This window comes from Rhinopithecus bieti, unplaced genomic scaffold, assembly GCF_001698545.2.
Source record: "Rhinopithecus bieti isolate Rb0 unplaced genomic scaffold, ASM169854v2 scaffold_57534, whole genome shotgun sequence".
Classification (NCBI taxonomy): Eukaryota; Metazoa; Chordata; class Mammalia; order Primates; family Cercopithecidae; genus Rhinopithecus; species Rhinopithecus bieti.
Genome location: NW_016823089.1, coordinates 696,949 through 710,247, shown reverse-complemented (window position 1 = coordinate 710,247; position 13,299 = coordinate 696,949). Strand labels below are relative to the sequence as shown.

The 13,299-nt window shown below is 40.0% G+C and overlaps 1 protein-coding gene across 1 annotated transcript in view; it reads left to right on the top strand.

The window, feature by feature from the left end:
• The window catches only part of TICRR (TOPBP1 interacting checkpoint and replication regulator), a 57,309-nt gene that overhangs the window by 31,910 nt on the left and 12,100 nt on the right, over nt 1-13,299 (top strand). The window contains 4 exon segments of the mRNA XM_017861237.1: nt 184-241; nt 2,792-2,938; nt 10,378-10,468; nt 12,105-12,163. Of these exon segments, the coding sequence (XP_017716726.1) occupies nt 184-241; nt 2,792-2,938; nt 10,378-10,468; nt 12,105-12,163 (355 nt within the window).

Below are 13,299 nucleotides of genomic sequence, written 5' to 3'. Positions count from 1 at the left end.
TTTTGTATTATTACTATATAGTGCAGCAGTGTTTGTGGAACATTTCTATGGTACATTTTATTATTTCTATTACGGATTCCTATAAATGAATTGCAAGAGTCAAAGGGTTCATGTGAAATCTTTATTCTTTTATTTCAATGAATGCCTATTTAAATTTTCCTTCTGGATTTTCTCATGTTTCAGGAGAACTCTCACCCTGCTTCTCAGCAGCCTTCCCAGCCAGTGAAAGGTACAGTGCAAGGTATACTGTTTTCTCAGTGTATATATTTATTCACTAGAATGACAACTTTATGGCCGGGCGCGGTGGCTCAAGCCTGTAATCCCAGCACTTTGGGAGGCCGAGGCGGGCGGATCACGAGGTCAGGAGATCGAGACCATCCTGGCTAACATGGTGAAACCCCGTCTCTACTAAAAAAATACAAAAAACTAGCTGGGCGAGGTGGCGGGCGCCTGTAGTCCCAGCTACTCGGGAGGCTGAGGCAGGAGAATGGCATAAACCCGGGAGGCGGAGCTTGCAGTGAGCTGAGATCCAGCCACTGCACTCCAGCCTTTTAAGCAGCTGCTTACAGGTGTAAATTAAGGCTTTGTATGATTGTTGGCTAATAAAGTATGTCCAAATACCATGGACATAGTCCCCTAGGAATAGTCTCAAAATACTGTATTTTGCAAAATAGCTGGTCTGAAATCTTTCAAAAAACAAGAAAAAACACACAAAAAATTATCATAAAAGCCGGAAGAAAGGAAAAAGAAAAGAGGCAGTGAAACTGTTTTAGATGAATGGAGTTTAAGCATGACAGCTAAATGCATTCCATGATCTCTGCTTGGCTCTTAAATTTAGGGAAAAAAATACTAGAAAGGATATTATTGAGACAACTAGAGAAATTTGAAGAAGCGATGTATGCTAGATAATATTGTATCAATGTTAAAAGATATTTTGAGTGTAATAATGTCATTGGGGTTATGGAGAAGAATGTCCTTGTTTTTAGGAGATACATGCTGACCTTTAGGAAGTGAACAGTTGCAATGTTTGCAACTTACTCCCCAATGTTTAGGGGAATAATGTACCTATAGAAAGAAGGAAGGAGAAAACAAATATTGTCAGTTGGTGACCTTCATTGATGGGCATATGTTTAATTTTATTATTATTTGAAACTTTCTATAGATATTAAACTTTTCAAAACATTGGGAAAATAGAGAATAACAAACCAAATTTGGCTTTCAGGTCATAAATCAATTTCACCAACAGCCTAAGTTAGGTAACAGGAACTCTTATAATGGAGATAGGGAAACAATTTTTAAAACTTTGGTGTGTGTTATTGATGTCCTTAATAACCTTAATATGAACCTTTATGTCATTGATGGGTAAACACAAGGGTTGCTCCCAATTTGTGGATCCTAGATTATTTGGTTTGGGTTTAAATGATTAATCTTTGAAGAATTCACCCTTGGTGAATTTTTGAACCACTTCCACCAGGCTATCTTAAGATTAAGGTATCATCTGGCTAGATTTGCCAAGTACTTCTTGATTTTCAGCTATTTTTTCTAACTTTGAGTCTAGATGATCAGAACTTTCATGCTTTGGAGTCAAGAATAGAATTTAAAATGTCCCCGCAGCTTAGTAAAGTAGTCAGAAGAAGAAGAAAGAAATCTGTAGAACTGAAAAGAACAGTTCTCTACTCAATACTGAGCTGAATACACAGCAGCAAAAAGGTCCAAAATGAGAAAAATAGTCATAACATGGGCTATATTAAAAGGACCATGACCTCTGTTAGCCATCCTCTTAAGAATTATCTCCATTTGGCCGGGCGCGGTGGCTCAAGCCTGTAATCCCAGCACTTTGGGAGGCCGAGACGGGCGGATCACGAGGTCTGGAGATCGAGACCATCCTGGCTAACACGGTGAAACCCCGTCTCTACTAAAACTACAAAATCTAGCCGGGCAAGGTGGCGGGCGCCTGTAGTCCCAGCTACTCGGGAGGCTGAGGCAGGAGAATGGCATAAACCCGGGAGGCGGAGCTTGCAGTGAGCCGAGATCCAGCCACTGCACTCCAGCCTGGGCGACAGAACGAGACTCCATCTCAAAAAAAAAAAAAAAAAAAGAATTATCTCCATTTTACAATGAGTAAAGTTTCTAACTTACTAAGTGGTGTGGGCCTTCCTCATGTTCCTGAAGTTAGATTTAAATTGAATTCGTAATGGAATACTACAAACCACTGTATACCAACACATTGGATAACCTAGATGAAATGGACAAACTCCTAGAAAGATACAAACTACTAAAAACAGACTCAAGAAGAAATAGAAAATCAGAATAGATCTATAACATGTAAAAAGTTTGAATTAGTTATCAAAAAACTACTCACAAAGAAATGCCCAGGAGTAGAAGGTTTCACTGCTGCATTCTATCTAGCCTTTAAAAAAGAAATTAGCACTAGCATTTATTATGGTCAACTGATATTCAGGGTACCAAGACAATTTGATGGAGAATGAATAGTCTTTTGCACAAATGATGCTGAGACAACTGGATATCCACATGCAAAAGAATGACATTGTACCCCCTACCTCATGCAAAATAACGTATAAAATTTTTTTTAATTTGCAAAAGTAGATATTTTTAATGCATTATGGGAATATACTATTTAAAGAAACCTTATTAGCATATGTGACAATAGCAATCTGTAGAGTAGTTTCCTTAAGGAGCTTCTCTGTTTTGGTTATCTTTCTTTTCTCAGATATGGCATTTATTGATGATAATTTTTGGCTTTTTCTTTTTTTTTTTTTAATGCTTTCAGAAGTGACCAAAGTACGAAGAAATCTTTTCAACCAGGAATTGCTTTCCCCTTCAAAGAGATCACTAAAGCGGGGATTGCCTAGAAGCCATTCTGTGTCAGCTGTGGAAGGTCTAGAGGATAAACTTGACAACTTCAAGAAGAACAAAGGTACCACATTTCAGAATAGCTAGGAAAAAGGAAAGGGTTATTCTGTAAGATTGGTAGTAATGTACTGTCTTTCTTTCCTGATTTAGTTATTTGAGTCTTCTTCCCTCTTTTTTCTTTCAGTCTAGCTAAAGGTTTGTCAATTTTGTTAATCTATTTTTTTTTTGTTTTTGAGACAGGGTCTTCCTCTATCACCCAGGTTGGAGTGCAGTGGTGCAATCTCGGCTCACTGCAGCCTCCACCTCCCAGGCTCAAGTGATTCTCCCACCTCAGCCTCCTAAGTAGCTGGGACTACAGGTGTACACCACCACATCCAGCTAATTTTTTGTATTTTTTTGTAGAGATGGAGTCTCATCATGTTGCCCAGGCTAGTCTCAAACTCCTAAGCTCAAATGATCTGCCCTCGGCCTCCCACGGTTGCTGGGATTATAGGCATGAGCCACCACACCCAGTCAATTTTGTTAATCTTTTCAAAGAATTTACTTTGGTTTACTGATTCTTCTCTATTGGTTTTCTTTGTCTTTTTTTTGAGACAGAATCTCTCTCACTCTGTCTCCTGGGCTGGAGTGCAGTGGCGTGATCTCGCCTTACTGCAACCTCTGCCTCCCAGGTTCAAGCGCTTCTCCTGCCTCAGCCTCCCCAGTAGCTGGGATTATAGGCATGTGCCACCACGCCCGGCTAATTTTTGTATTTTTAGTAGAGACGGGGTTTCACCATGTTGAGCAGGCTGGTCTCCAACTCCTGACCTCAAGTGATCTGCCCACCTCAGCCTCCCAAAGTGCTGAGACAGGTGTGAGCTACCACATCTAGCCTCTGTTGGTTTTCTAATCTCAGTTTCATTTTTTTTCCCTCTATTAGCTTTGGTTTTTGTTTGCTCTTTTTCTACTTTTTTAAGGTAAAGTTTAAGCTATTGATTTGAGATCTTTTTTAATAAAGCACTGCTTTAGGCATATCCTATAAATTTTGATATGATTTGTTTTTGTTTTCATCATCTCAAGATATTTTCGAATTTCCCTTGTGATTTCTTCTTTAATCCATTGGTTATTTCGGAGTGCATTAATTTCCACATACATGTATTTCCTAAATTCTCTTCTCTATTCTAGTTTCATTCTGTTGTTGTAAAACATACTTTGTATGATTTCAGTCTTTTGAAACTTGAGACTTATTTTATGGCTTAACATTTGTTCTACCCTGGAGAATGTTTAATGTGTGCTTGAGAAGAATATGAAAGATTCTGTAGATGTGTGTTTGGTCTAGTTCATTTATGGTATTCAAGTCTTCTGTTTCCTTGTTGAGCTTCTGTTTTATTGTTTATTCATTATTCAAAGTGGCATATTAAAGTCTCCAGCTATTACTGTTGAATTGTTTATTTCTCCCTTCAGTTCTGTCAATTTCTGCTTCATGTATTTTGAGACTCTGTTCTTAGGTATATATGTTAATAATTATTATGTCTTCCTGATCAATTAAACTTCTTACCAGTAGGTAATGTACTTTGTCTTTTGTAACCTTTCTTAGCTTACAGTCTGTTTTGTCTGACAATAATACAGCTCCCCACTCACCAGCTCTTTTGCATAGGATATCTTTCATTGTCCTTTTACTTTCAACCTTAGTGTCTTTGTATCTAAACTAAATATCTTATAGACCTCATAGAGTTGGAGCATGTTTTTTTAAATCCGTTCCGCCTATCTCTGCTTTTCAATTGCAGTACTTAATCCACTTCTATGAATGTAATTACTAATAAGGAACAACTATCATTTTCTATGTTTTCTGCCTTTTTGTTTCTCAATTCCTCAATTCCTGGTTTTTGTATTTAGCTGATTTTTTGTAGTGTACTAGTTTAATTCCCTTCTTTCTTTTTCTGTATATTTTTAAGTTGTTTTCTCAGTGGTTACCTTGGAGATCACAATTAGCATCTTAAGCTTAAATGAACCTGGCTTTATGAATAAAGCCAACCTCTTTTCAATAATATACACTCTGCTACTATATATTTCTGTCTCTCTTTCTTTATATTGTTGTAGACTGCATCTTTATACATTGTGTACCTGTTAATACAGACTTAAATTATATAGGATTTAAAAAAAACAAAATTACCATAATGCTGGCTTTTATATTTATCTATGTAGTTACCTTTTACCATTGCTTTTTATTTCTTCTCGTGGCTTTGAGTTATTGTCTAGTACCTTTCATTTTAGTTTTTCTTATAGGGTAAGTCTACTGATTATGAACTCCCTCAGCTTTTAGCTATTTGGAAATGTCTTACTTTCTACTTTATTCCTGAAGGACGTAGAATTTTTGGTTGACAGTTTTTTTCCCCCCTTCAGGACTTCAAATGTGACATCCACTGCCTTCTGGTCTCCCAAATTTCTGATGAAAAATCAACTATTAATCTTATTAAGCTGCTTCTCTATTGCTGCTTTCCAGATTTTCTCTTTGTCCTTGGGTTTCAACACTTCGACTACAATGTGTCTCAGTGTGAATCTCTTTGAGTTTATTCTGCTTGGAGTTCATGGAACTTCTTGGATGTATATATGTTCATGTCTTTCATCAGATTTTGGAAGCTTTTAACCATTATTTCTTCAAAAAATTTTCTGCTGCTTTTGGTCTCATTTCCTCGTTGGACTCCCATGATGTATGTGTTGGTACACTTGATGGTGTCCTACAGGTCCCTCAGACTTTGTTTTTTGTTTTTTGGGTTTTTTTAATTGTTTTTTCTTTCTGCTCAGCCTGGATAATTTCAATTACCTTATCTTCAAGTTCACTGATTCTTCTGCCAGCTCAAATCTGTGGTTGACCCATCTAGTTAATTTTTTCATTTCAGCTCCAGAATTTCTAACTGGATTCTTTTTTATCATTTCTGTTGCTTTATTGATATTCTCATTTTGTTCATACGTTATCTTCCTGATTTCCATTAGTTTCTTAATATATGGTTTAAGTGAGCTCATTGTGTGTATTTAGAGAAGTTGATTTAACATCCTTGATTAGTAATTCCAATGTCTTGGCTTCCTTGGTGACGGTTTCTGCCAAATTCTCTTTTCTGGTAAATAGGCCATACTTTCCTGCTTCTTTGTATACTTTGTAATTTTTTGTTGAGGACTAGTTATTAGGGATAGTATAATGTGGTAACTGCGTGGAGGTCAGATTCTGTCACCCCTCAGGGATTCCTGTTCTTTGCTTATTAAGGACTTCAGCTATTCATTTGTGCCTTTTCCGAACTATTTGTGTAAAGTATGTATACTTTGTTATGTGTGGTCACTGAAGTTTCTGTCTTTTATCTCTGCGGTCAGCCAATGACCTAAGAAGGATTTCCTTAAATGTCTGATTCAAGAAAGGAGTGGGGGGAAGGTGTGTCTGTCCCTTAATCTTCTGATAATTAGGAGAAACCCAGTGTAGCCTAAGACAGCTGAAACCAAGGCAGTGTCTGCACTGCTCCTACAGGAATCTGCCTGACTGACCAAAGCATGTAACTCCCAATTTTTGGAGGACCAGGTCCTCACTGTCTGCCCTAGCACCAACCAGCTGCTCCTGGAATGTGGGCTGCTATCCCAATAGCTACAGCAGAGCTGAGAAAAGGGAAATGGTAGCTAGTTCATGCACATGCACATCATTCCCTTCCTAAAGATCAGCAGCCTCTCCCATCATCAAGCACTTCCCAGGTTATTAACAAGTATTCAATCAAGTTCACAGGTTCCAAAATAGTGAATTCTGATCTTTTTTTCTAGTTTACTAGTTATTTTGGTTGAGGGACTGACCCCTAGAGCTTTCTTCTCCATCAACCTCACTTCCCCTGGAGATTACAATTATGATATTAACTTATAACAGCCTAGTTCTCATTGATACCAATTTAACTTTGATAGTTTATAAAAACTTTGCTATTGTATAGTTCTGACTATCCCTTCTTAGTTCTATATTGTCATGCAAATTACATCTATACATTGTATGCCCATCAACACTGATTTATAATCATTACTCTGTCTTTTAAATAACAGGTGGGAACAGTTACAAATAAAAAACACTTTTATAATGTTTTTCTTGTATAGTTACCTTTACCAATGCTGTTTAACTCTTTATGTGGATTTGAGTTACCCTAGTGCCCTTTCCTTTCAGCCCATAGGACTCCTTTTAGTATTATTTATAGGGTAGGTCTGCTAATGACAAATTCTGTTTTATTTTGTTTCAATCTGAGAATATGCTGATTTCTTCTTCATTTTTGAGAATACTTTTATTGGGTATAGAATTCCTGGTTGACAGTCTTTTTTCTCTCAGTACTTTGAGTATGTCATCACACTGCCTTTTCTCTGACAAGAAAGCAGCTGCTAATCTCATCAAGGATCTATACATGATGAATAGCTGCTCTCTGACTCCTTTCAAGATCATCTCTTTTTCACTTTTGATAGTTTGATTATGATTTGTCTGGGTTTGGGTCTCTTTCACTTTATTCTACTTGTATTGCGTTTCTTAGATGTGTAGTGTCTTTCATCGGATTTGGGTCATTTTTAGCGAATATTTATTCAAATATTCTTTCTACCTCTTGCTTTCTATCCTTTCCTTCTGGACTATGTGTGTGTGTTGTTGTGCTTGATGGTGTCACAAGTGTCTGAAGCTCTGTTCATTTTCTTCATTCTTTTGTCTTTATCTTCCTTAGACTAGATCATCTCAATTAATCTGTCTTCAGAATTGTTGACTCTTGCTTCTGCCACCTCAAATGTACTTTTCATTTTTGTTTTAACTCTAGAATTTGTTTGCTTTTTTTTTTTTTTTTTTAACGATTTCCTGTTTTAAGAATATCTGTTGATATTCTCTGTTTGGCAAGTCATTGGACTCATGTTTTAGATCTTTAGATATGATTTTCTTTAGTTCTTTGAACATATTTAAAATAGCTGATTTAAAGTCTTGTTCTAATAAGTTCAGTGTCTGGACTTTTCTCAGGGACAGATTCTATTGGCTGATTTTTTTTTTTCCCCTGTGAATGGGCCATACTTTTGTGTTTTGTTTCTTTGCATGACTCATAATTTTGTTGACAACTGGATTTGTTTTATTTTATTTTATTTATTTATTTATTTTTTGAGATGGAGTCTTGCTCTGTCACTCAGGCTGGAGTGCAGTGGTATGATCTCGGCTCACTGTAGCCTCAACCTCCCTAGCTTCTTGGCTTAAGCAATCCTTCCACCCTCCTCGGCCTTCCAAGTAGCTAGCTGGACTACAGGCATGCACCACCACTCTTGGCTAATTTTTGTATGTTTTTGTAAAGATGTGGTTTTACCATGTTGGTCAGGCTTGTCTTGAACTCCTGAACTCAAGCAATCCGCCTGCCTCAGCCTCCTGAAGTTCTGGGATTACAGGCATGAGCCACTGCACCCAGCATGGATATTTTAAACAATATAATGAGGCAGCTCTAACAATCAGACCCACCCCACCCCTGCCAGGATTTGTTGTTGTTTTTGCTTAGTGACTTTTCTGAACTATTTGTTTAAGTTTTGTATTCTTTGTCATGTGTAGCCGCTAAAGCCTCTGCTCAGTTGTCTTAGTGGTCAGCTAATGATTGGACAGAGATTTCTTTAAATGCCTGGAACCCATAAGTTTCACAGCCCCTGCTGAGGGGCTCTTTGTGTGTTGGGTCATGCCTTCAACACTCAGCTAGGCAGTTTAGAATTCCACTTCACTTTCTGTTTTGCCAGAGCCTCAAGGTTAGCCATAGGTGGCAGCTTACAGGCTTCTCAAGTCTATCCTTGGCACATGCACAGTGCTACACATGTGTGTGGACTTTTGGATGCCTAAGAATGTCGTCAGAGGTTTTCCAAGTCCCCTGTGATGTCTCATTCCCCAATTTTCCCAGTAAAACTTTAGGCCAGCTTGTTATTGCACCAAATGTTACCACCACCCCAGGCAGCTGTGACATTTAACAATTGCTGCTGATTGTTTTCAGTAAATGCTGTCAGGGAAAAAGGTGGTTGACCTGTTCTGATTCAGGTCAAATTAAGACAAGCCTCGATTTGAGTAGGATTCTCCAGGGAACTGCCTGACAGGTTAATGGATGACAGTTATCTGAGAATGGAGTTTTGGAGGAGCTCCAGCCCCATTCTGCCTTGTCCAGAGGCTGCTGGGCTGTTGGTTTTCACTGTGATTATGGGCAGTTGATTTTTAAAGCTACCCTAGGGCTAGGGGGAAGGTGTGGGGACTAAGGCAAGTTAAAGCTTCCTGAGATTCAACCATTTTTCTTGAACAAATACACCCTAGATTGTTGCAAACCTTTAGTTAATGTTCAGAGTTCTGGAAAAGTTGATTTTGACCATTTTCCCAGTGATCTCTGTTCCTTTATGGAGGAGAGTGTTCAGAGGTCCTTACCTCACCATTCTTACTGGCATCACTCTTCTTTACAAGTCATTTTAAGCTCACTTTAAATCAGTCCTTTCATAAGTAGCTTGGCTGCCTACTCTACTGAGAAATTTTGTGCCACCTAGGTTTATCTTAATAATTAACATTTATGTGGCGTATCAGCATTTTCACATATTTCATTTAATCATAAATACTAGAACCACCAATTAGGTGTTAGTCTTAACAAGTGAGCAGTTTTCATTTTTTCAGGATTGCTTATGAGATAAAATTTTATATTTATATTGTCTTTTTTTGTGTGTGTGTGAGATGGAGTCTCCCTCTGTCACCCAGGCTAGAGTGCAGTGGCATGATCTTGGCACACTACAACCACTGCCTCCTGGATTCAAGTGATTCTCCTGCCTCAACCTCCCAAGTAGCTGGGCTTACAAGCATGTGCCACCTTGCCCAGTTAATTTTTGTATGTTTGGTAGAGACAGGCTTTCACCATATTGGCCAGGCTGGTCTTGAACTCCTGACCTTAAGTGATCCGCCCTCGTTAGCCTCCCAAAGTGCTGAGGTTACAGGCATGAGCCATTGTGCCCAGCCTATATTTAGATTGTCTTATGTCTTTTTTTTTTTTTTGAGATGGAGTCTAGCTGTATCACCCAGGCTGGAGTGCAGTGGCGTGATCTTGGCTCACTACAAGTCCCGCCTCCTGGGTTCACGCCATTCTCCTGCCTCAGCCTCCCCAGCAGCTGGGACTACAGGTGCCCGCCACCACGTCCAGCTAATATTTTTGTATTTTTAGTAGAGATGGGGTTTCACCGTGTTAGCCAGGATGATCTCGATCTCCTGACCTCATGATCCACCCGCCTCGGCCTCCCAAAGTGCTGGGATTACAGGCGTGAGCCACCGTGCCCGGCCCTTATATCACTTTTTAATCTCTAATAGTGCTGACAAACTTCTATCATGTTGAGTCCTGTAACCACAGAACTTAGCCCAAAGACCATTAAGATCCTCTCCAGCTAGGTAATAAGCCATACAGAAGTTCAAACTGCTCCCTTGGCCTTACTGCTGCTTCTTGATGAGGTTAAATGAAATTTATGATTTAAGCTGTTTTTACATTTTAGGTTATCACAAACTGCTGACTAAGAGTGTGGCCGAGACTCCAGTGCATAAGCAGATCTCCAAAAGGCTGTTGCATAGACAAATCAAGGGCAGGTGAGTAATACCTCATCCAGGCTTCTTCATACACCCACACCACCTCAAAGCGACCTTGTGGGCCACTACTTGGCTTCTCTTGACCTTCATGATTTAAATCTTAACTATGTTGCTTAAAACCAAAGAACAGTCTATAAGCTCTCCATGGGAGCAGTAGAACCATATAAAATGTACACTTGTCTGGCCTCAATTGTTTTGAGATTTATCCATGTTGCTGCATGCGGTAGTTCATCCTGTTTTATTGCTGAGAAGTATTCCATGGAATAGATACTCCACTGTTTTTAAATCCATTCATCTGTGAACATGGGGAAGGTGGAAGTCTGGGATCCCAACTCAGCCTTTGCTGACAGAGGTGTGGGTGGTGCTGCAGTTTTTTCTGCAGCGATTGGTTGGAGTAGGGCAATTACTGTCTCAAAGTTTTCTGTCTTGCTTGGCTGACCCTTTCCTAGTTCTTTGGCTTGAGAGCTCTCCTTCCTTGGGGCATCTGTAGTCTGCTCCTGGTATACCTGAGTTGTCAGCTTCTCTGGCACCCAGTCTAGGGGTGTAGGCAGCAAACAGAAAACCCAGGGAGTTCACTGCCCTCCTCAGTCCCAAAGTCCCCAGCCAGGCTGCCTTCTTCTCTCTGCCTTTCAGAATTGTCTTCCGCTCATTGTATAGATAATGTCACGGGTTTTTAGCTTGATTTCAAGGATAATAGAAGCACACCTACTTCATTTTGTCAGGAACCCATCTTGACATTATTTGTATATGGATTTTACACACTTGTGAAGTTTACAGGTTAAATTGCAAAAAGTGAAATTGGTGGGTTAGAGACATATATATTTTTAATTAAATTTTTTATAAAGTCCTTGACACATTGGCAGAAATTAAGTCTCTTAAACAGAAACTTGAATGTTGCTGCTCATTACTGTGATAGTCTAATAGTTTAGTACAAGTTTTTAATACATTAATGGGGTTTATAATTCTGAGGTTGTAAAATTGCTTGCCAAAAAAAAAAGCAAAACAGCCACATTCTAACCATCTCACTCTTTTTTTGAGTCAGTCTCGCTCTGTCACTCAGGCTGGAGTGCAGTGGCACAATCCCAGCTCACTGCAACCTCTGCCTCCCGGGTTCAAGCGATTCACCTACCTCAGCCTCCAGAGTAGCTGCAACTACAAGTGTGAGCCACCGAACCCAGCTGATTTTCTTTTTTTTTTTTTGAGACTGAGTCTTGCTCTGTCGCCAGGCTGGAGTGCAGTGGCGCGATCCCGGCTCACTGCAACCTCTGCCTCTCAGGTTCAAGCGATTCTTCTGCCTCAGCCTCCCAAGTAGCTGGAACTACAGGTGCACGCCACCACGCCCAGCTAATTTTTGTATGTAGAGATGGGGTTTCACCATGTTGGCCAGACTGGTCTTAAACTCCTGACCTCAAGTGATCTGCCCATCTCAGCCTCCCAAGGTGCTGGGATTACAGGCGTGAGACACTGTGGCCAGCCTCCCGCTTGGCAATAATCACGTATCAGAGCCCTGTACCAGCGCTGGTGTTATCAGACCCTGTGATCTTTGTAATCTTGTTATGTGAGAAGCTGCCTCTCTCCTTAATAAGTGTTAATTACAAGTGATAGGGAATAATCCTTGTGCATGTGGTTCCTCGAGGTCCTCTGATCCTGGTCCTGATATTGGTGTTGTTGAAGAGTCCCCTGAAAAAGGAGATGGTAAGTGTTATCTGTTTTTGTTTTTAATGCAGTCTACCCAGCTTCTATGAAAACCTTTCTGCATGTATTGTTACTTGGCATATTCTAAGATATTTTACAGAAATTGTGACGTCTCTGAGTCCACAATGCAGCTCAGTACGTATTTATAAGTGAATGTTCTTTTACATACAAGGTACTGAGAGAATTCCGGGAAAAGAAATTTTTTTTTACACAATAGATATGAAATTCAGGATGAGGGCTAAACTGTGTTATACAAAGTACTATGACTTATTTTATTTTATTTATTTTTTTATTATTATTATTATTTTTTTGAGACGGAGTCTTGCTCTGTCGCCCAGGCTGGAGTGCAGTGGCGCGATCTCGGCTTGCTGCAAGCTTTGCCTCCCAGGTTCACGCCATTCTCCTGCCTCAACCTCCAGAGTAGCTGGGACTACAGGCCCCCGCCACTGCGCCTGGCTAATTTTTTGTATTTTTAGTAGAGACGGGGTTTCACCATGGTCTCGATCTCCTGACCTCGTGATCCGCCCGCCTCGGCCTCCCAAAGTACTGGAATTTCGTGCTTGAGCCACTGCACCTGGTGACTTATTTTAAAAGTATATATAGCTTTTTTGGAGCTTTTCACTACATATTTTTGCAAGAAGGCAGGGAAATTTTTTACTGGGGAGTGTCTTTTCTGAGACATTATCTTTGCTGCTGCACCTTATATATCTGTGTATTCCATGCCCCCAACACACAGTGCCTGGCACATAGCAGGTGATCAGTAAGCACATGTTGAATGAGGGTAAGCAGCAGGTGTGGTGGTTCGTGCCTGTAATCCCAGCACTTTGGGAAGCCAAGTGGGGAGGATCACTGGCCAGGAGTTTGAGACCATCTTAGGCAACACAGCGAGATGCTATCTCTATAAAAATTTTTTTAAAAATCAGCTGGGCATGTTGGCATACTCCTGTGGTCCCAGCTACTTGGGAGACTGAAGTGAGAGGATCTCTTGAGCCCAGGAGTTCAAGGCTGCAGTGAGCTATGATCGTGCCTCTGCACTCCAGCCTAGCAACAGAGCAAGACTATGTCTCTAAAAAATAAAATAGCCGGGCGCGGTGGCTCAAGCCTGTAATCCCAGCACTTTGGGAGGCCGAGACGGG